The sequence below is a fragment of the Marmota flaviventris genome, chromosome 9, assembly GCF_047511675.1.
Source record: "Marmota flaviventris isolate mMarFla1 chromosome 9, mMarFla1.hap1, whole genome shotgun sequence".
Lineage (NCBI taxonomy): Eukaryota > Metazoa > Chordata > Mammalia > Rodentia > Sciuridae > Marmota > Marmota flaviventris.
In genome coordinates, this window is record NC_092506.1 from 11,267,934 (window position 1) to 11,291,406 (window position 23,473).

At 58.6% G+C, this 23,473-nt stretch overlaps 1 protein-coding gene across 2 annotated transcripts in view; it reads left to right on the forward strand.

Annotated features, from left to right (window-relative positions):
* Syt7 (synaptotagmin 7) overlaps positions 1 to 23,473 on the forward strand; it is a 59,101-nt gene that overhangs the window by 12,924 nt on the left and 22,704 nt on the right. Inside the window, exons 2-6 of one of the 2 annotated variants that reach the window (XM_071616117.1) lie at positions 9,235 to 9,338; positions 13,668 to 13,747; positions 17,556 to 17,687; positions 18,559 to 18,783; positions 22,043 to 22,411. In XM_071616117.1, coding sequence (XP_071472218.1) covers positions 9,235 to 9,338; positions 13,668 to 13,747; positions 17,556 to 17,687; positions 18,559 to 18,783; positions 22,043 to 22,411 — 910 coding nt within the window. The remainder of the gene's footprint in view (positions 1 to 9,234; positions 9,339 to 13,667; positions 13,748 to 17,555; positions 17,688 to 18,558; positions 18,784 to 22,042; positions 22,412 to 23,473) is intronic. The other variant, XM_027944665.2, reaches the window with a different exon arrangement.

Sequence of the window (23,473 nt, forward strand, 5' to 3'; positions counted from 1 at the left end):
GGGCAGCATGGCGCCCAAAGAGGCCAGAACGCAGTGGGACAAGTTGGAGCGTGCGGGTGTTGGGCAACGCCGCGAGCTCCGAGTGCCAGATTGCCCCAGGAGCGGCGAGGGGGCGGCGGGGGCCGGGCCGTCTGCTGTTCCTTCCCTGCCCGCCCAGCGCCACCGCTGGGGACCTTCTGTGCTCCTGCTCTGGGTGCAGTGCCGCGCCGGGCACCAGGAGGCAGTGTGGCGGGCTCTCCGGGAGGGAAGAGGGTGTGGCCTTTACCTTAGCTGGGGGAGGCTCTTTTGGTCCCCGAGTTGGACATCTCACTCGGAGCCCTCGAGGTCGGGTAGCCTCTGCTGTGGTTCCAGCGAGGGGTCGACAAGGGAGAGTGTGGCCGAGGGAAGCGGAAGCACTAGGCTACGTGGTGCGAGGACCCCAGGCTCGCGGCTTCTGCTCTCCAGGAGCGGCGCAGAGGGCCGCCTGCAGGACGGGCGGCAGCAGGACCCAGGTCTGTTCAGCACCAAGGACAGGGACGGGGCGTCCGGCTTGGGTTTCGGCACCACGGACAGCTCTCAGGGTGGCGTGCTGCGCTGCTCCGTCCTAATAATTTGTGGTGTAAATGATAGTACCCCAGAATATACTAAAACAGCACCCGCGAGAGGGAACCTGACACCCTAAATTTTAGCGAGAAGGTCAAGGACCAGAAAGGTAAGTGAGTAGACCAAGGTCACACAGCCAGTGAGTAGCATAACTAGATTTAGATCCCACACTGGTCTCTCTCCATCCGTCTCTCCCACACCTGGATTCCCTTTAGTTCTCTCTCTCTCTTAAACACCCCTGCGAGCTCCTTCACGTTCTGTCGCATCCTTAAGAGCTCTTGAGCTGGCAAAGATTAAGAGCACTCCCCTCCCCCACCAAAAACCCCGGCTGAGGATTTGAATCCCAGAGTGAACCATTCCTTGCTCCGGGGGCCTTTCATGGATCCAGGCCTCAAGTGAGAGGGAGTCAGGGAAGGGCAGGTGCCCTGGCCTGTAAGGAAGCCTGGGGACATAGGGTTGAGTCATCCATCTGAGGAACTCTCCAGTGCTCTGAGATCCTCAAAGGAAATACAGCAAGCACACTGTTCCAACCCCAGCTTCTTTGCAGCCGTGTATTATTAATAACAATAAGATGCTGATTTAGGCCAAGGCACAACAATGCATTATTCATAGGAGTAACTAGTGGTCAAGGCCTGCACTTAATCATCACACGTCCCGGTCCTGCCTCTGCTCCGCACTCCTGGCGGAGAGGCCCTCCATCTGAGCTCCTCCTTTCTTGGGCTCCTGCTGCTCTGATAGACACGATCATTTTCATGGCTACCCAGGCATCTCATCAGCTTTGGGATCAAGGTGGGTGGGGAGGGCGACACGTTCCTGGCTAGCTCTTTGCTACATTCCCTTCAGCCTGAGCTCCCTGCTCAGAGCTGACACCTGGCCATGTCCATCCTGAATAGCTTTGACCCTGGTGACTTCCTGGCTCAGCAGCTCTCTCTGGGGTCTACAGATGGCCTGTCCCCATCCCTCCCCCTTCTTTGGAGGCTGAACTCAAGCTGGATTCATCAGACCTTCCTAAGCCAAGAATTGTGGATGGTGGGGGCGGCGGGCAGAGGATACCGCCCCCACCACCTCCATTAAATGTGACAGTGGATGTGAAGCCCTGTGTATAGTGTGCGGCACTTTGCAAACCGTTCAGCGTCGTGCAAATGGGAGACGTTCTTCCCAAGGCCATCCTCTCTGTTGGAGGAGAGAGTGGAGGTAGGGAAGGTGTGGACGAGGCCCTCGTGGTTGGCCAGGCCTGCCTCCCTGGTGAGAAGTCGGAATGCTTGTGGATCCTGACGTGTCCCCGTCCAATTTCTTGCTGGAAAGACTCCTGGCCCATCCAGATAATCCTTCATTCGCTGTTTACTCACTTGGCATCTCGTCTGAATTCTAAACCGTCTGCACCCAGCCGGCCTCTGCGGCCCCTGCCAGCAGGCTCTCCCTGGCTCGCTCTCGCATTATCTGTTTTTATTACAGTCAAGGTTGAGGAAGCTTGCTCGTGCTAAGCCCCTATTTTCAGCTACTTGTAACTTTCCAAAACAGTTCCCCTTGGGGTTCCTCTTCTGCCAGCCTTGCTCCCACCCTAGGTGAGGCCTGAGGGGTTGTGGGCATCTCTGCTGCTTTCTGAAGGACACTCACAGAGAAAGTCCTGCGGGCAGTGGGGGGAGGATCAAGGCCCATTTTCTTGGGAGGGAGTGCTGCCTTCTCCCCGCCTTCCTTTTCTCTCTTCCTTTCTCCCCGCCCATCTCATTGTCTTTTTCCTCTTGCAAGAAAAAGAGCTGCCCTGTTCCCGGGTGGGTGGCCTGGAGCGGGGAGTTTCAGAGTGGAGAGAGGACACCAAATTCTGCATGTGGCCAAGAAGCAGAGCTCGGCCTGGCTGCCTGGGCTTCAGGGTTTGGCTCCCTGGTTTCCGTTCTTTTCTCTCCCCACTCCTGCCTCTTTCTGGTTTTCTTGTGTGTGTGTTGGGTCGGGGGCCAGAAAGGAGGAAGTATAGGCAACAAAAATGTCCCCCTTCCCATGCCCACATTGCCCTGGGGCTCGTGGGCTTTGCCCACTTCCAGTGCCCTCCCATCTTCCCCCTTTCCCATCTGCTCAGCCTGCGTGTGGAGGGTGCTTCCTGAGAACCTGTGACTCCAGCTTTCACTGTTCTCCACCTTGAACGTCATCCCGGGGGGTGGGGAAGGAGCTGCAGAGTGGGAGGAGGCGGGCTCAGGCTGGGAAGGTGCTGGCAGATGAGCCCAGACCACCCCAAGGGCACTCTGCTCCATCTCCGAATAGTGGCTGGACCCCAGTCAGTACTAGAGACGGGCCCTGGGCACATCCTCCGGCAACACCCTCCGCCTTCACTCCTAACCTGCCCAGCTCCAGCACCTACTCCCTGGCTTGTTCTGGGGCCCTTAGGCAGCCTGAGCCTCCATCTACAGAGGGCGCTTTACCAAGGCCAGTGCCTGGGCTGGTGGAGGGGGACAGTTCTAGGAAACACATGTGACCTAGGGGCCTCTGAAGTGCCTGGGGAAACTCAGCCCTGACTCTCTTTGATAAACTTCTTGGGCGAGTGGGAGCCCCTCCCTGGCTGCTCTCTATTCAGTGCTCACTCTCCTTCTCCTCTCCTCTAGCCGCTGTCTTCCAAGTGATTGTTTCAAGCCATAGCTCCCCTGGGGTGGAACAAGAGGGACAGCTGCGGACTTTAAGTCCCACCTTCCTCAGGTCCAATCTTGGCTTTGCTTTCTTCTGCTGTAAGCTCCTGGGAAGCACTGAACCTTTTCTAGCCTCAGTTTCCTTCACTGTGAAATGGGAAGAACTTGGGATCTGGGGGTGCCAGCCTTCAAGAGAGGGGACAGTCTATATCAGGACAGTTTGGGGAGCCCCTGAAGGACTGGGCATAGGGAGTATGCATGTCTCCATCTAGGAGTGCAAGAGCAAGTAAATTCTGGGGAAGAGACATGTGTACAGATTCTCACTGTGTCCTCCTGTGGCTTCTCTGCACTGTGGTCTGGCCTGCAGGACAAGGAAGACTCTGAGAAATGGGAAGACAAGGTGTCACCCCATGGGCTCTATTCAGGGTGCAGTTCTAGCCTCAAGAAAAGGGGATCGATCAGAGGGTCAGATCATTCAAATTTGGGGAAGGAAGCATCTGCTGTGTCTGTCATGGAGGAGAGCTTCCTGGAGGAGGTGGGCTTCCCTGGAGTCTTGAAAAATCCCATGCATGTGCTTAGCAGTCATGCATCCAGCCTCTCCTATGTACCTTGGACTGCAGGGATGAAGGCTGAGCCTGGGGTCTCAGTCCCCTAGGGGCCCCCAGTGTGGGAAGGACATAGAAAGAGCCAATTATGAACCCGATATAGTTCCTGGGAAGGCAGAAAGAATTGTGGGGGGGGGAATGAAGACCATCTTTGGCTAGGTGCCTTGAGGACAGAGGATGTAAGGAAAGGCCGCGCAGACAGAGGGAACAGCTCACGCGAGACCCCGAGGTGCAGAGGAGAGGCCTGCTGCAGGAAGGAGGAGAGGCGGGTATGGGTGGATGGTGCCATGGAGCCGGTACAGATGTTGCCACATGGTTCTGCTTAGAGGGCGGCCATGATAGCATGGGAGGAGAGGACCGGCTCAAGTGCCTTATTTCTCCTTGCCTCTGTCTCTTCCCCTGTGAAATGGGGGTAAGAATGGCCAGAGGTGCATAGAAACGTCCTGACACAGTATGTGTCACACTGCATGTCCTCCATGAATGTTGGTGCTCCTTTGATCCCGGCAGCACCCCAGCAGAGGAAGTCAGGACTTATTATCAGACTTATTATCATCATTTGAAGGTAAGCACTGAGATCTACTGTGGGCCTCGCCTTGGGTCATGTAGCTGGTCAGGGACGGAGCCCGGGCTTGTACCTGGGTCATCTGCCACCATGTCTACGGCTCATGTTCTGCTCGGCCTCAGGAGGAAAGGCAGAATGTGAGCAGACACAGGATGGCAAATTCCTGGAGGAGAGAGTTCCAGGCCAGAGGAAGTGTGTGAGTGTCCAGATGCATGAATGGCAGCGTGCACCAGACATGGTCATGGTCATGGCCGTGCCCGTGGGTGTGTACATTGTATGTGTGAGTGTGCACGCGTGTACTGTGCCAGGGTGAGTCTCCATGACATGTGTGTGTGAGAGAGCCCTGGGTGTCTGTGGCTCTCCTCCCACGCCCCCCCCCCCCGGGCAGCTGCTGCGCTTGCTCTCAGAAGTCCCTTCCCTCCCCAGTAGCTCCCCGGGGCATCCCAGCAGCCAGCAGGGCCGTTTGATTCTGTTCATCCATAAATCATGACTTGCTGAGGAGATGAGAAGGGGTTGGGAGTGGGGGCAGAGCCCTGGCAAGGGACCAAGTTGGGTCTACAGTTCACACCTGAGTCCCAGCCTGACTTCCAGCTGCCGCCCCCACCCCCTGTCCCCATGCCTCCGCCCTCCCCCTTCCATGTCATGCATGTTCACAGATCCTTGCGATGGTCAAGTCCTGGGCCAGGGAGTGGGTGCACAGATTGAGTAACATGGGACCCCTGACCTCTGCTGCCCTGTGGGGAAAGCTAGAGTATTTCCAGTTTGGCGTTTCATTCAGCACTCACTGAGCTCCGTGTCCCAGATATCTCTAGTACAGGGCGTGACATGGTAATGCCATGATAATAACTAGCATTTATTGCCAACCTACTCCGTGCCAGGCCCCGTGCCAAGTGCTTTATATGTACTCGTTCCTGTTAACTTCCCAACAGACCTGTGAGAACTGTACTGTCATTAGCCCCCATTTACAGATGGGGAAAGCGAGGCATGCAAAGATAATGTCACATGGCTGGGAAGAATCTGAGCTAGAAATTGAGCCCGGGCAGTCTGACTCCAGCCCTGGCACTTGTCACTCTACTCCACGTTTTTGTGGGGGTTTTTTTCCCTTTCATTTGGTAGTAGGGGTGGAACTCAGGGGTGCACTACCACTGAGCTACATCCCCAGACCTTTTCATTTATTATTCTGACACTGGGTCTCGCCAAGTTGCTAAAGGTCTTGTTAACTTGCCCAGGCTGGCCTTGAACTTGCAGTCCTCCTGCATCAGCCTCCTGAGATCTGGAATTACAGGAGTGTGCCCTGGCCACCCAGCTTCACTGCTATCCAAGTTGGAGGCAGGCACAGTGTGAGGGGGGGACTCAGGCAGGAGAAATTAATCCCCACAGGGCAGATTAAGGAAGGCTTCATGGAGGTGGGATTTTCATTTGGGTCTAGGAAAAATCAGAAGTGTGTCAGGCAAAGTGGGACACGGGGGGACAACAGAAGGGTCCTGGGGTGTGTGTGTCTGTATAGAAGTGGCTCTGAAACTCTGTCCTTGATGGCTATCCCAATCTCTTCTTTCCATCTTGTTTGGGTGACAAATGAGATCACAGACAAGCATTGAACATTCAACAAATATTTGCTAAGCAACTCTGTGTGTCAGATACCATACTTCTCACAAAGGGTACTGCAGCAAGCAAAGCAGATATAGCTCCTATGTTCACAGGCCCCACTGTGTAGTATACCATAGGTGCTTAATAACTGGTAGCCTCCATTGTTATCTTTATTCCAAGAGGGCTGGCTTTCTTCCACATTCATTCTTACAACAAGCTTTTATCAAGCACCTACTATATGCCAGGCTTTGTCCTCAGTGCTGGGAATAAATATAGTGGTGAGCAAGAAAGCAAGCCCTACCCTCACGGAGCTGACTTGCTGGAGAGGGGGACTGTGCATGGACATGTTGTCCTCCCTCGGAGTGGGACTACCTCCCGTGGCTCACAGGCTTGATCTGAGATCTGCTTGGGAAGCGGCTCAGCCAGGAGCACCGGCTCTGCCCACAGGATTCAGAGCATTCGCCCAGAGCTCTGATCAGCTGCATGCCCACCACAGACCCGGGGTGGGGGGCGGCAGCAGGCTGAGCCCACGCAGCACTCCCAAGACACCCCCGGGATTGGTCTGGCAGGCTTGGTTCTGCCCAGCTCCCGGCTCACCCTACCTCCCAGGTCTCCCGATGTCATCTGTCTGCCCTTGTCTGCATCTCACCCTCAGGGACCCGGGATGTCTCCTCTGCCCAAGGATAGGTTGCAGAATTCAGCCCTGTCAAAGGCTGACTAGACCTGCAATATTTTCTTTCCCCAGATGTTAATATGCTGACAATAAGGGGACTTGAAACCATGTATGTCATCTGAGGAAGGGATGGAAGGGCCCGGGCGGCTTTGCCTGGAGAAGACTTGAAGGGGACATGAAAACTGTCGGCAAGGATTTGGAGGCCCGTCATGCGGCCGAGCAGCCCGCTTGCTCCCCGCAGCTCCGGAGGCAGGCTCAGGACCACAGGGGAGGGTTCGAGGGAGTCGGCTCAGTGCAAGGCACAGCGGGCCTCACCTCACGGTGCATCGGGGAGGGCCAGCCTCCTGCAGAGGCAGCTCCCTGTCAGTGCCCGGGCTGCCCAGGGGGCTGTGCGTCGGTGGGGCCTGACTCATGACTTTCAAGGTCCCTTCCAGCCAGAGACACCGTGACTCCCTGCTCTGGGAATGGTTCGCTCTGACTGGCAGGCGAGAACTCGCTTGCACCCCTTGACGGTAACATCACTTGAGGGCACGCCGGCCAAGGACGCCTTGTCACTTTTACTCCCAACATCAAGGCAATTTGCAGTGGCAAGCGTTTGTCTCACCCTGCCTTCAAGGACTGTCCAAGGGATGCTGAGGGGGGTCGGGGATCTTGGGGAGGGGAAGAGTCAGCTTCCTAAAAGATGATGGCGTTCTTTACGCTGCAGGGGACCCTAGAGTCACCGTTCCAGAGGGGTTTCAACTTCCCTTAGTAACACATCCCCTTCTTCAAATGGAATTTCCTGCAAAAGCTCAAGATGTGAAGCTGAGGGAAATGACGCTGCTCTGACTGGACAGGGCTTGAGAGGCCACAGCCGTATCTGCTCAGCCTCCGCCACCACAGCCCCTGAGAGATTCCAGGGAACCCTGGGGGTTCCAAAGAGCACACTTTGAGAACCACTAACCATCCACCTCTGGAGTGGATGATAGGATGTCAAGGCAAAGAGTATGAACTCTGAAGCAGATCACCAGGGTTTAAACCCTGGCTGTCCCACTCACTAGCCAAATGACCTTGAGCATGGTATTTGACCCCTCTGTGACTGAGTTGCCCCAGGAAACTCTCAAGGTTTACCTCAGTTGTTGCTGTGAGGATTAAGTTACTTTTGCAACGCGGAGCACCTGGAACTCCTGGGCTCATCCTCTGAGCAAGGAAGGGTCAGTTTTTCCACAGATGGCAGCACTGATGTCAGTGGCTTGCCCCTGGGGCAGGACTTGGTTGCTGCAGGTTGTCCAGGTCAGAGCTCATGGTTGCTGTGGCCCTGGAGTTGACAGTGAACTGGGCACAGGGACTTCCTGCAGCGTGAGGCTGCATACTTGTACAGGAGCAAGCTCTGTGGGCACGGCGGGTGGACACGGGGAACCCTTCTCTGAAGGGAGAGATGGGGCGCAAGAGGCATTCTGGAGAGAACAGGTAGTGAATGGGCTACAGGGTCCTGGAGTGGTGGGAGGGAGCCCCGGGAGCCCTCGGAACTGGGCATGACCGCCGGGCCTTCCTCATGGCAGGAGACGCCAGGAGAGGAAGAGAAGGCGGAAGCTAAAACCGCGGGAACCAGGACCAAACAGATATTGTCAACTCTTAATTACCACAACCACTGGCACTGAAGAGCCTACGCAGGCGCCTCTGTAAATAAACCACATCTCCTTGACTTCAGAACGCCTCGCAGGGCGCTCCGGTTTACTGTGCACGTGGGGCTCTGCCTTCTCTCCACTCACTCCCCCACACGGATCATTTTTGGTCAAGCGTTCGCCTTCCTTATGCTTGGTTTGGGCTGATGTTTACAACCACCTGTGAAGAAGGCAGGGGAGGTGGCTTAGTGCAAAGCCACCCAGCTAGGAAGAGGAGGGACTCCCTGAAGCAAATGGCCCTGAGCTCACAGAATGGAAGCCGCAGGGTAGCCCCCACCCTGAGCATTTGGGACTTTGTAAACGATGAGATGGGGTTGCAACCGTGGGTGGGAGGGCAGAGGTGAGCTCATAGGCACAGCTGGAGAAGGCAGGGGTGGGCAGAGGCCAGTGGGTGGGCTTCCAGCCCAAAGGAAACAGAGTTAAGGTGAGCAGAGGGGTCCAGGGATTTCCCCTCTCATTACACATGTGGCTGTTGAGTCTTGGCCAAACCCTTAAGAGGGACTGTAGGAACTAGTCCTTTAGGTCCATTTCACTGTAGTTGTCACTCAGTGTGTGTGTGTGGGGGGGCTGGGGACCTGGAAGGGCAGAGAGCCACGAGGACACGGCACCTACTTTAGAGGGATTGATGCACCTACTAAGGGCTGGCTGAGCTGAGGGGCACATATGGCCTCTCCCTTTCAGGGTGTCAAGTTTGGAGAATGGTATGGAGACATCAAAAAAAAAAAGATGCCAGCTGGCACAATTCTCCCAATTTATAGATGAGGAAACTGAGACACGGAGGGGTGAAGTATTTCCCGAGTTTACCCAGCAAAGCAGAAGTGGGAGTAGAACCAGGGCTCAGAGCTCCCAGCATTGAGGCCAGAAGATGGAAGGCGGGGTGCTCTGGGATGAAGGAGAGTGGCTGTCCCTGGCCAGTGAGGGTCTGACATGTGCCTGTCCTCCCCAGGGGCGCCCACCCGCGATGTCCTGCTGGTCTCTGCCATCATCACCGTCAGCCTTAGCGTCACTGTCGTCCTCTGCGGCCTCTGCCACTGGTGTCAGCGCAAACTGGTGAGGCTCCTGAGGGCCCCTGGGGCGTAGGCGGGGCCTGGCCCTGCACCCCCTCACTCTGCAGCAACGGGCTGCGCATTCTCGCGAGTGTGCGCCCGCCCGGATGGACCACTTGCCCATACAGATGCACTTCACGGAAATTCCCACTACACACACCCCCTGAGTTTGTCCGGGTCTTAATCCCATACTTCTTTTTACACTCAGAGCCACACATCTTGGGACACACATTCATGGACAGACCTCGGTCTCAGTCACCGCACTACACACATGCGTGCACGCGTGCGCACGCGCCCCACCTCCCGCATAAAGAACCGCAGACTCACACGCGCTGACTGAGAATTGAGGCCCCTTAAGCGCCAGCGCCGCGCCCCTCCCTTCGCTGTCCCGCTAGATGGGCGTGGCAGAGCCCAGTCTCCTGGCCAATGAGGAGGCACCGCCCGCCCCGCCCCACCCCACCCCCAGCCATGGCACATCCATCCTGATTCTCCGGGTTTGTACAAGCACAAACGGCTTCTTTTCATTTTTAACGAGGGCTGGGAAATTAAAGAGCAGGATTAGGCCATCAATAAGTAACGAGGTCGTCTAGAGGGACATTCATCACCCGAGGGCGCCGGGAGGGGAAGCGGGCTACTGCCACCTTACCCACTCACCCACCCGCAGCCTGCAGCCCGCAGCTCTGCAAGGGGCACTTCCCGCAGGCCCTCACTCCCTGCCACTCATCTGGTGTTTCGCTGCCCTGCCCAGAAGCGTGGTGGGCCCAGAGGTGTCTGTGAGGTGCAGGGCTTTGCAGGCATCCTCCAAACCGAGCCGAGAATGGTGTGAGTGGGGGCAGGGTGCCACATCTGGAACCCCGTTTTCCCCTGCCCACTCCCAGAGGTGCCATAAGGTGGATAGGGCTCCATGCCCCACTCCTATGGAGGAAGAGGAGGAGCAGATAGCCTTGGGAAAGGGTTGTGGGGTCTTGTAGGGGGCCTATGGGACCCAAGCAGCCCATAACCTAGCATCTCCTTCAAGAAAGGCAAACTCAGGAGCCGGGATCTACCTTGCCATCCACCCAGGGATTTTGAGCACCAGGCAGCTTTGACCCCTGGGAAAGAGCCACGGAGGCCAGCAGCTCCATATGTGCATGTGTGCAAGCATGTATGACCTGGCCTACTCCCTGTGTGCAAGTGTGTGGTCCTTGGTTGGCTGCTGTGCATTGTTCCCAGGTCCCCTGTGTCTACATCTGTCTCATAATTTCAGGGGAGGTGTCAGAGGGGAATTGGCCACGTGCCTTGGTGTGTGTGCAAGTGTCCTCTGAGGCCATGGAAATAACAGCTCACACTGCAGCCCTGTGTGTTGCAAGACTGTGTTTCGGTCTGTATTTGAAGGCAGGGGGAAAGGTTGTACAAACAGGTACTGCTGGTGACTTTGCGTGTGCATGGGGGTGGGGTGTGTGTGTGTGTGATTTGTGCAGCGTGTGTTGACTTTCAGGGCACTGGTGCAGCATGTGTGTGTATATGTATGTGCACGGGTGTGTGTGTGTCCATTCTGAGCAGTGAGATGTGGATTATATCATCAGATCTTTGTGTGACTGGCACTGAGGTATGCCCCCATCCCAGCGTCTCCTGCATGTGCCACAATGTGTGTGCACCACTCTGTGCGTATGCCCATGTGTGCATGCATGTGTGTTGAGACGTGCCTTCTAGGACCAGGTTACTCTGAGCCCCACTCACCTCCAATCAGCACAAAGCCTGCAGACAAGAGTTCAAAGATGACAGCTTTGGAAGCAGGAGGGGGCCAGCAGTCCAGGGAGCGCTGGGGAGATGCAGAGCCAGCCTCTTCCCTGGTCCCAGCATGCCCCCAGCCACCAGCCAGGAACTCTCCCAGGGCTCCAAACTACAGTCTGTCCCTCTTGACTCAATAGAACATTACTTTCTCAGTCCTTCAACCTACCGCCCCCAGCCCCTGGCCCCATGGGTTCCAGGCATCAGGGAGCTTTATGACTGGGCTGTTTCCTTGCTCCATGGAAGGAGCTTTAAAATGCTGTCCCTACGAACAGTTGCTGGGCTCTCCTTGCCTGCCTGTCCCCTCAGCAGCAGTGACGTGATGCCCTGACAGCCCAGATCCCATTTCCAAACATTAATAACTTCCTTAATCTCCAGCTGGCTTTTTCCGGATCAGCCTGGCTAGCCCCCTTCCTGATAAGCCTGCTGGGGGTATGGGCTCCTTTGGAGCCACCTAATGTCTCCTAACCCTTCCTGGATTTCCTATTAACTTGGGTTGCCCTATTAAAGTCCCCTGCCCCCTCTCAACCAAGCCGTGCCTTGGTCCTTCTCCACAGTACCTCCTGCTGCCAGGGACAGCTGCAGTCAGAAGGGACGGTTCTCTGAGCTGTAGGAAGAAGAGGGGCCGACAGAAGCCCCCAGAATGCCCTGGGTGAAGCGGAATCACCTACCTCAGCCCAGTCCTGCCTGGCCTTGGGGAAGGGGCAGCCAACTAGCCTGAGGAGAGGGTGCTGGCCAGGGCAAGTTCTCCAGTCAAGACCAGAAATATGAGAGAGGGTGAGGCACTGGGGGTGCCTGCAGGAGGGCCCACCCTGCCGGAGACCTAGAGAACAGTGGGTACTGGGCTCCTGCCAAGGGTCCTGCTAAATACAGCGTGGCCCCTAGATGTTCCCAGTCAGTACTGGAGTAGTTTGAAATTTGAACTTCCGGGTAATGAGGAGAGTGACAGGAGACGGAGCTGAGAACACTCTGTAGACCCAGAGGGTCCAGCAGCTCTGTGATTTAACTCTTGAGGTTCTGGCTCTGGCACCAGCTGGGCCCAGGCCCCCACTGTGGGTGGGTCCATAGAAGAGATGCTTCCACTACTGGTGAGTACCAGGTCCCCCTCTAGGGACCAGGGAAGGGACAGCCCTGCCTTTGTGCAGCTCCATTCCAGGGAGAAGGAGCTGAAGTAAGCCAACAGAGAAACAGTGGAGTCTAGAACAGGGCATATCATCCTGGGGGGGGGGGGTGCGCATCTAGTGACATCACACCATTTCAGACAAGAGGAAAGAGACCAGAGGGGAAGGACTTGGCCAGAGTGGCACAAGGAGCATTTGACATCACTGGGGTGCTGGAGGGGTGCTGGAGGTAGAGTGAGGGCTCTCCCCAGCCCCTGGCTGGGAGCTCCGTGCCTCTCCCTGGACAGGCGGCTCCCGTGGCCGGGCAGGGGCTGCCACTGGCAGGAGCTCAGGGAAATCCGCTCTGGTGACTCTCATTTTGCTTTCAGGAGAATGGAATAATTGACTGTTGTGGCTGTGGTGTTGGTGACAGGACAGAATGTCGAGGAAGCATGGGGTGCATGTGTGTCTGTCTGTCCCCACTGTCCCCACCTAGCCAGGCAGGGGCAGGCCAGTGCCAATGAGTAAATGGACCTGGTGGGGGAGACCACTTCAGCCCCCACGCAGCCTCCACCCTCCACTGCCTGTATCAGCCCAGAGCCTGGTCCAGGCCCGGGGCCCATGGGTGCATGTGAGGACGCTTGGTGGCAGCCAGGAATGTTAATGGGGCCGGGCTCTGCATGAGCTAAATTTAGAAACCCAAACTGAGAAGGTGACTGGCACTCACCTTCCTGGCCAGCAGGCCCACTCGCCACTGCAGAGTGGCCCTTCCTCTGGCTGGAGGGCCTGGGTGTCCACCCCCTTCCCTCCCCTGTCCCCTCCTCATGCTGCTATGAGGGACTCTGGGGGATGTCCAGGGGCAGGCTGCCCCCCACACCTATGCCAGCCTATAGCCTCTCTTCCCAAGGCTCCCTTCTTCAAATGGCCCTCACAGCCCCAGGGCACCAGGACCCCAGGGAGCCCCCAGGTAGTGAGGAACATAGCCATGGGCAGGACTGGCACGTGGCCCTCTCCCCGCCCCCACTGCTCACGTCACTGGCCACTGCCAACCTTGCCCTACAGGGTGCCGCCCCCACCATCTGGGGGTGGTGACGTGGCCAGTGTGACGTGGCCAGGCGCCTGAGAGCCGTCTGTCCGTGGCAGAGGGAACTGTTTCTGGGAGCCAGGCCAAGGCCCAGGAGATGGGCAGACAGGAGGAGCCTGGTACCTGGGGGTCAGGCCGAGGTGCATATGGTGAGTGGCAGGCAGATCCTAGAGCCCACTGGGGCCCAGAAGCCACCAACCAGGGAGCAGGTACTGATGGGGCTGGCACCCCCCAGTGGTGATACCCCCACACACGGCCCTGGACCTTGCTGCCGAGGCTGGACTCTGATCTCCTCCCTTAACCTTGGGGTTCCTGTCCTGGGGAGGTGGGGAGAGTCCGGCCCCGACCCCTAAGAGTGACCCTGGTGCTGTCTCCACAGGGCAAACGCTACAAGAACTCCCTGGAGACGGTGGGCACGCCAGACTCGGGGCGTGGGCGCAGTGAGAAGAAGGCCATAAAGTAGGTGCCAGGCTGCCAGCTTGGGGGGCACATAGGTGACCCAGGTGGGAGGAACCCCTTCCTCCTCCTCAGGCCTGGCCACACACACAGTCCACAGTGTCCCCTTGCCCCTGAGGCCATGCTCAGTATCTGCTCTGCATATTCCCAGCATCTCTGGGCCCTCAGGGCCCTCCTTCTCTACCTGTGCCCCCACTGGTCCCTCACAAGCTGTCAGAGCCCAGGTCCTTTCTCTGGCTGTCCCCACCCCAGCACCATCTCTCTCTGCCTCAAGCCTGGTTGCTGCTCCCTCCATCCAACCTTCATGTCCTGACCCCTGGCCGGTCCCTGGACCTCTAAGCTCCTCCCCGGGCCCTACTCCTGGGCTGGGAGCCTCCTCCTGTTGGGCTCAGGCTCTTTGCTCAGATTCTACCCGTGTTCTGAGGGCAACTTGGAAGGTGGGGCGGGCAAACCTTGGGGACCCAGCTGGTCCCAGTGCTGGACCTCTCTGGAAGCAGAACCGTGGGGAGAGTCGCCTCCCTTCCCTGTCCCCACCTCAGGTCCTGCTGCCTCTGACCTGCTCTGAGACCCGTGTGGCAGACAGGTCTGGCTTCCCCCGCAGACCGCCTTGGCCATCCCATTACCGAGGTCCCTGGAAGATCCCGGGAGAAGCCTGCTCACCTGGCGGGAGTGGGCCGGCCTCTGGGAGTGGAGGCTTCCCTGGAGCCGGTCCATCCCGGCCCTTTCTTCCTGTGGAACCCAAGCCTTTCCTGGAAACTCAGGGGGCATGGTCACCCTCTCTTAGCCTCAGACCAAACCTGCCGGCCGAGGGGCTCTGCCAGGAAGCCGAGCCCCCAGCCCCTCCCCTCCTTTCCCTCCAGGCCTGCTGCCCTCCCCCCACCAGCCCTTTCCCTGTTTTTCTTTCTCTTCTCTTCCCGCCCCTGTCCCGCTCTCCCCCTCCTTCCCACTTGGAGGGCCCCTCCCTGCCCCTCCCCTGTTTTCATCTCCTTCTCTGACCCTGGTTGGCCCCTTTACAGAAGCTGCGGGAGTGTGTCTGGGGTGGGGCTGCAGGAAGGGTGGGCCAGCTGAGGCCGGGGTGGGTGGAAGCCTCAGGAGGAGGCTGTGGGGAGTCTTTGAAGCCGGGTTTGGTTGTGTGCTCTCCAGTCTTCAAAGCCGAGAGCTGGCAGGTCTCGGGGGCTGGTGCAGAGCTCAGGCCCCCAGCTTTCGGAAGGTGGGAGGGACAGTGTGGGGGAGCCACTCCAAGCTGGGCTGTCTGCAGCCACTGGCCCCGGGGCTGCAGGGACTATCTGTGCCAGGTGATCAAACAGGGGTGCATGTAGCCGGGCCAGGAATCCTGGAAAGGGCCACCCGAGAAGACAGGATTCCCAGCAAGGGAAGGCAGGCCAGCAGGGCCAGCAGGGCCAGCAGCCATCTCTGCCAGGCTGGGACCAGTGCCCCTGAGGGTTCTCTAAGACAAGGTGAGGCAGCAGCACCGTCCAGCCCAACTCTACCCTGAGCCCACCATCCACACAACCTAAGACCACCCTCACCCTGCTGGGCGAGGGGAAGGGAGTCACTGCCTATGTCTGTGTGACCCATATTCCCAGGCTTGTGCCACTTATTTACTGCACAACTCCTGGTGGACTTAGGACCTCCCTAAGGGATTGTCTTGTCAAGGATTCTGGGAAGCTTCGTTCTTGATCAGCGTTTCCTTCACCGTGTTCCTTGGAGCACTTGTGCCCCATAAATGATTAATGGTTTGCCATGAATCAGGGGTTCCACCTGCAATCAAGTTTAGGGAACACTGTGTGTGTACTCTGTCTCCCTTTTGGTGATACTGATAGTCATGGGCGGGTTAAAGGCTCTGCCTTGTCTGCGTAAAGGAACCACACGCGCGCGCGCGCGCACACACACACACACACACACACACTTCCTGAATTAAAGATCCTCTTTTCTAGTGACACAGTGAGAACCTGAGGGACCCTGGAACTCCATGGGACACAGGGCAGGAAACTAGCCTGGCAGTGGCACTGGGTGGATCTTTCTCTCTAGGACCTAGTGTTGGGAGGCTCTCAATTTGGGAGATCTGAAAGGAGAAGGGGGAGGGAGGCCATCCACCTGCTCCCGCTCTGTGACACCTGATGTAGGGAGGCCCCATCCACACCTTCGTGTGATGCCCTGTTGCCAAGGGGCCCCAAGGACAGCTCTGATGGGGATGGGGTCATTTGTCAAGGGAGCGGCTTCCCCTGGCGCCCATCCTGCCTCTCCTACCCCCACCCCAGCCTCCTTGTCCCTGGAACTGGCTCGGGGCTGGGGCTTTGAACATTGTGCACACAGCCCCCACCACCATCATGAGACTTTTCCAAGATGAACTTCGTACAGTCAGACATTCTGAGCCCACTAACTCTTCTGAGCCTAATGGTGGCATCTCAGCTTCTGTCACCTTTTGGTCCTTTGTTCCCGAGTGTGAGGTGAAGAACCAAGGCCAAGGTCAAACTCTCAGTGGGGAAAGAAGCAGGTTCCCCCCCAACGTTTGCCTCATCATCAGGGGGTGTGCCCCCACAGTGCCTTTCCCCCAACCACCCCTGACAGGACCTGCAGGGTCTCAGGCTCAGTGACCTGCGCGCGCGCGCACACGCACACACGCACACAGCAGGCACCCTGCCAGCTCCTCCAGAGCCTCCCCCCCCCCTGCAGCATTCTTAGGGGCCAGAGGAGGCTTCCTTCCAGAACGGTCCTTTGGCCTGGGAGCTGCCTCTCCTTTCTCTGTCCCTTGGAACCCTAGGAGTCTGACAAAGTGGTGGAGACTCTTGTTCTTGGCTACCAGGGTCTTCAGGCCACCCGGACTTTGGCCACCTGCCCTCTTGAAAGTCCCCATACTTTGGATGTGTCTAGCATACTAGCTCCTCCAGCGTGACAAGTCAGAGCAGGAAGGTCGGGGACCCTGAGGTGAGAGTCCCTTAGGAGCCCAGCAGCTTCACCTTAGTAAAGGACAGGGGCACAGAGAGGGGCTGCCCTAGCTGGCCAGCCAGGTACACACCAGGGGCCTGAGCCTGAGACCCCACATCATCCCCCAGAACAGGCTCCCTGTGCTGTCCTCAACAAGGTCAACGCCTTCCTTTCCCAGGGGCTAACCCCGGCACCACATTTGTCCTGAGTGGAGGTGCTCTCCAGCTTGCAGAGACCCTGCCCCCCGTCTCATGGACACAGTGCATCCTGTTCTTGCCAGAGGAGGAGAGAGGGCACAGGGGCCAGGGGGCACCTCAGACCAGTGGCAGGATGGGAAGGATGGGCAGGAGTGGCTCAGTGGAGATGAGGGGGAGAGGAGAGCCACCAGCCTTCTCCTTTGACAGGCAGGGGGCCTGAGGCCAGGAGAGGTCATTGGCAGCAGGATCGGATCTACTTTCCAGCTCCTTCTAGCCAGAAACCATCGCCTCACCTTCTCCCACTGCACCCACCCCACCCAGGCTTGTCCCCTCCCCCTCCCCCTCTGTGCCCTGCTCTCGTCGTCTCTCTCTCTCCCACCAGCTTCCCAGGCGCCAGGCTCCCGTCTGCCCATCCGCAGCTTGCCTCCTTTCTGTGTGGCCTCCCCTGGCCAGCCCTCCAGTGTGTGTGCGTGTGCGTGTGTGGGCTTGCACATGTGTGCGCGTGAACAGGTGCCAGCTCAGGCTGTGGCGCCCGCCTGCCTTTCTTCCTCCCGCAGGAGCAGACCCTCGAAGCCCCGCCCTGTGGGTGCCCACCCCGGTCCCGTCCCTTCTGCCCCCGCAGGACTTGGAGTTCTTGTTTCTTCTTGTATCTCCCTGTTTTCTTCCCTCTCTCTCTGCCCCTCCAGCGATCTAGACAGAGACTTTTGGAATAACAATGAAAGCACAGTGCAGCAGAAATGGAGCTCCTACCCTCCCAAGGAGTTTATTCTAAACATTTCACCCTACGCCCCTTATGGCGACCCACGACTGTCCCTCAAGTGAGTGACTTTACCTGGTTTGATCATATGTACAAGTATCCGCGCACGCCCTCCTCTCCCCTGCCCTCTCCGGCCCCCATACTTCCCCCCTGCTCCTTGCCCCACCTCCCCACCCGTCCGCCCCATGGGCAGGCTGGCCATGGAGACGAGCAACCCCTCCTGCCCCGCGCCTGCCTGCCCCCGTCCCACCCCTGCCCCAGGGCCAGCCACGCAGGAGAGCCCCCTCCAGCCACCTGGCCCCACTGCCCCACCCTCTGTGCAGTCAGGATGGGGTTGCCCGTTCGGTCCCTCCCTCTTGGTTGTGGCTCGCTTTTTCCTCCCTGCTGTGCGCTGCTGCCGTGGCTGCTGGTGGTCGGTGGTCGGTGGTCGGTGGTCCGTGGTGGTGGTGGCGGTGATGGTGGTGGTGGTGGTGATGACTTCTGACTAACATGGCTTTCTCTCTCTCCCTGCCTGGGGGCCTCCTGGCCTGGACAGCCCGCTCTTCCTCCGTCGTTAACCCTTCGTTGTCCTGTGGGATAGAGTTGGAGGTGGCTGCCCTCCCCTACCCCCGCCGCCCCTGCCCCAGGCGGTGGGGAGGGGCCCCCCTCCATTGTCGTGGTGCGTTGTTCTCCGACCCCAGCCCACCCGGTGCCCCTTTCTCCTCTGCAGGCTCCACTGTTAACCCATCTGCAGTGCTGATGTCTCTCTCTCTCTCTCTGTCTGTCTCTTGTCCGTCTGTCTCTCTCCTTCTCTCTCGCTGTCTCTTTCTTCCTTTTATCTGTCGTTGTCTCTCCTCCTCTTCCACCCCTCCACCCCCACGTGTGGCCTGTCCTCTCTCCCCCACCGCCACCCCCGGTGCCCCTCTGGCCGGGCTGCCTCGTGCATGCCTCAGTGGCACCCTCCTGTCGGGCGCCAAAGTGGCCGCCGTGGCGGGGCTGGCGGTGGAGCGGGAAGGCCGGCTGGGGGAGAAGCCGGCGCCGGTGCCACCACCCGGAGAGGACGCCTTGAGAAGCGGCGGGGCTGCCCCCAGCGAGCCGGGCAGCGGTGGCAAGGCGGGGAGAGGCCGCTGGCGGACGGTGCAGAGCCACCTGGCCGCAGGGAAGCTCAACTTGTCCAAGTGAGTGATGGCGCCCCGAGGCCGCGGGAGCCGCGAGCGCAGGCCCGCCCCTGCCAGGTGGACAGCGGGACCCCTGGCATGCCCGCTTCTGCCCCCAGAGGTGCCGTCCTCGGCCTCTGGCTCATTCCATTTCTTCACAAGATTCTCCCATCGTCCTTGCCATTGGGCACGACCAACTCCGCCATGCAGCGTCCCATTCCAGCCTCCGGTGGCTACCCGCCAGTCTGTCCCTTTGCCAGCACCCAGTCATTCCATTCTCCCCCGCAGAGCAGCTTCATTTCAGTCCTCCGGCCACCCCGTCCTCTTTGGCCGGCCACCTCATCTCAGCTGTCAGGTCACCCTCCACAGGCAGCAGGCCCGTGGTTGTCCCCAAGGGATCATCCCATCCTTGTGGAGCCAGTCCACCTTAGCCTGCCTCTGCCACCCATCAGCCCCTGGGCATTTCCTCCTTCAGCCAGCAGATGGCTCTAGACCCGACATTGAGCCACCCATCCTCGACCACCTGGTGACTCCATCAGCTTTCCCCAGTCTTGCTTGTCAACCATGACACCATCTGTTGCAGAATTTCATCCATGAGTGGCCGCCAGGCCGCCCCATTGGTTCATCTCATCTCAGCCATCCCCACTGGCTGTCCCAGTCTTGGTCAGTGAGCTGTCCCTCTGTCAGCTGCTGGGATTGGGTGTTCTTGGAGGTTGGGTTGTTGAGCCCCAGCTAGCTTCTCTCCAGATGCCAGAGGATCATCTGGATGTCAGGCAGAAGAGCTGTCCCTTTTTAATAGCTGAGGTTGTCAGTCAGTCCCAGTCTTGGGTGATGGACATAGGGTTGGTCCCTGTTTTCCAAAGATGATATGCACCCCCCTGAGGGGCAGGATTTTCTCATCTTGGCTTTTAGAAACTTCCAGTTCCCCACAGTGGAGCCCTTCCTGTCCTAGGACCCTCAACTGTGGCCATTCTCATGCATGGGATGTGGCTCCACTTTCAGCTACTGGAACAGCCTCATTCCCCATTAGTGGATCAGCCACCCCCTTGGCATGCCAACAGCCTTGACCCCTTCTTAGCTGTGGGCCTTCCTGTTGCTCAATATAGGGCCCACCTGGTTCTCTTTAGAAGTCCCACCAATGGGACCCCTGAGGGCCACCAGGCTGAGACCTCACTTGCTTGCTGGCTTAAAGGAACCATGTCTACTTCTCCCCTCATATCTAGCCTCAGGGAAGTCCCAGAGGAAGCCCCACACCCCTCCAGAGTCAGGTCCCATGCCCGCCTTCCCCAAGCTGCCCCCGCCAGTCTCCAGGCTGGCTAGGCCGCCATGCCATTTGCTGGCTCCAGGCCTGAAGGAACCAATTTTAGTTTCCTGTGACTGAGAGGTTGTAAATTGGACTAATTTTGGATGTGATAGGAAACCAAAATGAGGTCAGCAAGGAGGAGGGGGAGGAGGCCGCCAATGTGCTGCCCTCCCTTTGCCTCCGCCGGCCCCCAGGGAGCTGTGGGCCTACCTGGCCAGCCAGGCCTGGGCCTGCCCCTGTGATAGCCCTGACTCCAGGCCTGAGGCAGGCAGGTTGCTGCCCCTCCAAGACTGCAGCTGAAACCATGTTTGCTTTCTTCTTTCTCTTTCATTCTCTCTTTACTATTCTCTCTCTCTCTCTCTCTCTCTCTCTCTCTCTCTCTCTCCTCTCTCTCTCTTTCTCTCAGCCCACAGGGGCAGCCTAACTGTTGTCTTTTGGTTCCCAGGGTAGGTTCAGGGGGTAAGCAAGGCTGAGGTCTGGCTGCAGTGGTGAACGTGGCTCCCAAAGGCCCTGGGACCTCCTCTCAAGTACTCCCGTGGGCACTTGACCAGGGTGCTCAGCTTCCCCGTGGTCCTGGGCCAGGGCCTGCAAACTTCCTCAGTGAAGGGCCAACTAGGAAATACTGAGGCTCTGCCAGGCCAGCTGTCTCTCACACTGCTTGGCCCTGCTATGGCAGCAGAAAGGCAGTTACAGACAGTCTGTAAACTCATGCCAGTGGCTATGTTCCAATAAAACTTTATTTACAAAAGCAGTGTTGAGCCGGATGCAGCCCACAGGCTACACAGTTACCCACCCCTGCCCTAGTCGTTGGATTGGAAGAGGGAGGGAAGGGAGGTGGAAGAGGAGGTTTGCACTCTGAAGTTCGGGGAGGAGAAGCAGCTGACCTGGAGCTGTTCAGCCCAAGCTCTGGCCCCAGTCTCTGGTGCTCTAGTGACATCCTGCCTCTGGCCCTGCCTCTGGGATATACTGAAATCTCTGGCCAGGGCACAAAGCAGGCAGGTTATGTCAAGGGGAACCACAGACTCCTGACGTCAGACAGTGGCGTGAGAGTGTTTACAGATACAGCGCTTCCCCTGACCTCTGTGATGGAGGTGACTCAGGTTGTACCATTGTTTCAAACTCCCATCATACGGATGAAGAAACTGAGGCCCAGAGAGGAGACACCTTTCCCAGCATCTCTTGTGAGTAAGTGGCAGAGATGCTTTGATCCCAGGTCTCTCTGACCCTACACGGCCTCTCACCTGCCAGGTCCTATTTCCTGTCTTTACCTGTCCGGCTCCCCACTGCTCTTCAGAGAAGCTGGTGGTACTCTCAGGAATAAGACAAGATAGTCACCCGAGTCTCTGTCAGCACTGGGTCAAATGACCAGAGAGTCCTGGGAGGAGGGCAAAGATACATCCCTTGACCTCAGAGCAGTGGTCTGCGGGCCCAAGACCACCTCCTCCCTCCCCTCCATGGACAAATTCTAAGGACCACTGGCTGATCCCCCTCACCAGGCATTTCTAGGCCAGCTCAGGTGCTGGCCTGGATTTCCTCGTGTCTCCGAAGGACAGTAGTACTTAGAACACAGAGACAGCCTTTCCTGGTGTCCCCCATCCAGAGAGCAGAGGGAGCGGCGGCCACGCCACAGCAGCCTCAGGGCCCAGGGACCTGCCTTCACCACGCAGCCACCGCCCTCAGTTTGGCAGAGAGGTCGGCCCAGACAGGAGGCATCGGGGCTGTAGCCTAGCGGGGCCGAGGGCAGGGTGGTGGGGCCGACCTGGGGGCCTCCGGGTGGGCACACGGGCTTTATAGCCTCATGGGTGAGGCAGTAGCGGCGACGGCGGCCAGGACGACTCAGATGGCGGCTTGGTGAGGTCCAGCCGAGCGAGCGCAGCCTGCTCTGGGGCCTCGAGCCCTAGCCCTCGGCTCCTTTCTCCTCCACTGTGATCCCTTCACCTGCTTCTCCTTTCTCTCCTCTCCTCCACCCGCCCCAAGTTTCGAGGACTCCACCCTGTCCACGGCCACTACCCTTGAGTCTATCCCCAGCTCCACGGGAGAGCCGAAATGCCAGCGACCCCGCACCCTGATGCGGCAGCAGAGCCTGCAGCAGCCCCTGAGCCAGCACCAGCGGGCCCGGCAGCCCAGCCAGCCCACCACCAGCCAGAGCCTGGGCCAGCTGCAGGCCCACGCGGCCTCGGCACCGGGCTCCAACCCCCGGGCCTATGGCCGGGGCCAGGCTCGGCAGGCCACCTCGGCCGGCTCCAAGTACCGGGCGGCCGGGGGCCGCAGCCGCTCCAACCCGGGCAGCTGGGACCACGTGGTGGGGCAGATTCGAAACCGAGGCTTGGACATGAAATCCTTCCTGTAAGTCCTCCCCTTGAGCGGGCCAGCCCCCCACCTCCCCCTTCCAGCCTCCTTCCCCCCAAATCTCCTTGGGAGCAGCTGGTCACGTGTCATCCTGCGTCCTCCATATCCTTGGCAGTGTGCCAAGCAATCTCAGTGGTCCCCTCGGCAGCCTCTGTGGCTAGTGCCCGAGCATCCCTGTAACCTGAGCTACCTCTACTCTGAGGACCCCTGGACCCTCTTGGTGCTCAGAGAAAGGACCCACACCTCCAAAGTTAAATGGAGACATTAGACCGTGCTACAGAAGTCCCTGAGGTCCGTCTCCTCCCGGACAGGCCCAGGCTGCTCTGGGCCTCCCTGCCAGCCTCGCCTCTGCCCTACTCCCCTCCTAACCCTCTCTGCCACTCCCCCTCCAGGGTCCTGCCCTCCTCCACTCCAATTGACCTCCTCTCTGTAACCTGACTCTGCCAGCCTCCTGCCCCACACTTCCTCCCTCCCTCTCACTTCCCCTGTCCCTGCCATCAGCCTGTCCCCTGTCTCTTTGACCTTCTGTAGCCACCTGTCCTCCAGCTCCTGCCATGGCTTCCCAGGGCTCCTTCCTCCCCATAATGCCCCTTCCCCTGAGGACAAACCTGAGATGCTCCCAAAGCTTCCGAACTTGTAAACCACAGCCTTCTCTCAAGTGCACAGGCCCAGGAGGAACCCGCTGCCAGCATCCAACCTTAGTCACTTCCCCCAGCTGTTAGCGCCCCCTGCTGCCTGCCTTAAGGGACAGGCCCCTGCCCAGAAGCCCCCTCCCCAAGAGCCTTCTGGGCACCTATACTTGCTCTCGGCCCAAGACCGTATGGGCTGTAGTTCCCAGCATCACACCCTCCTCCAGCCTAACGTGGGCTTCCTTCCAGGCTCTGGGGACCATTCCCATCACCCGGGTCTTCCCTGGGAACACTTTTCAGGAGCTGGAGACCAGCAGAGTAAGCCTGGGAGAGGAGAAGGGGAGGAAGAAGGGTAAGCCCAAGACAGAGGCCCAGCTCACGACAAGATACAGGGAATTGGAAGGCATGCAGGCTCCTCAGAGCGTCTGTC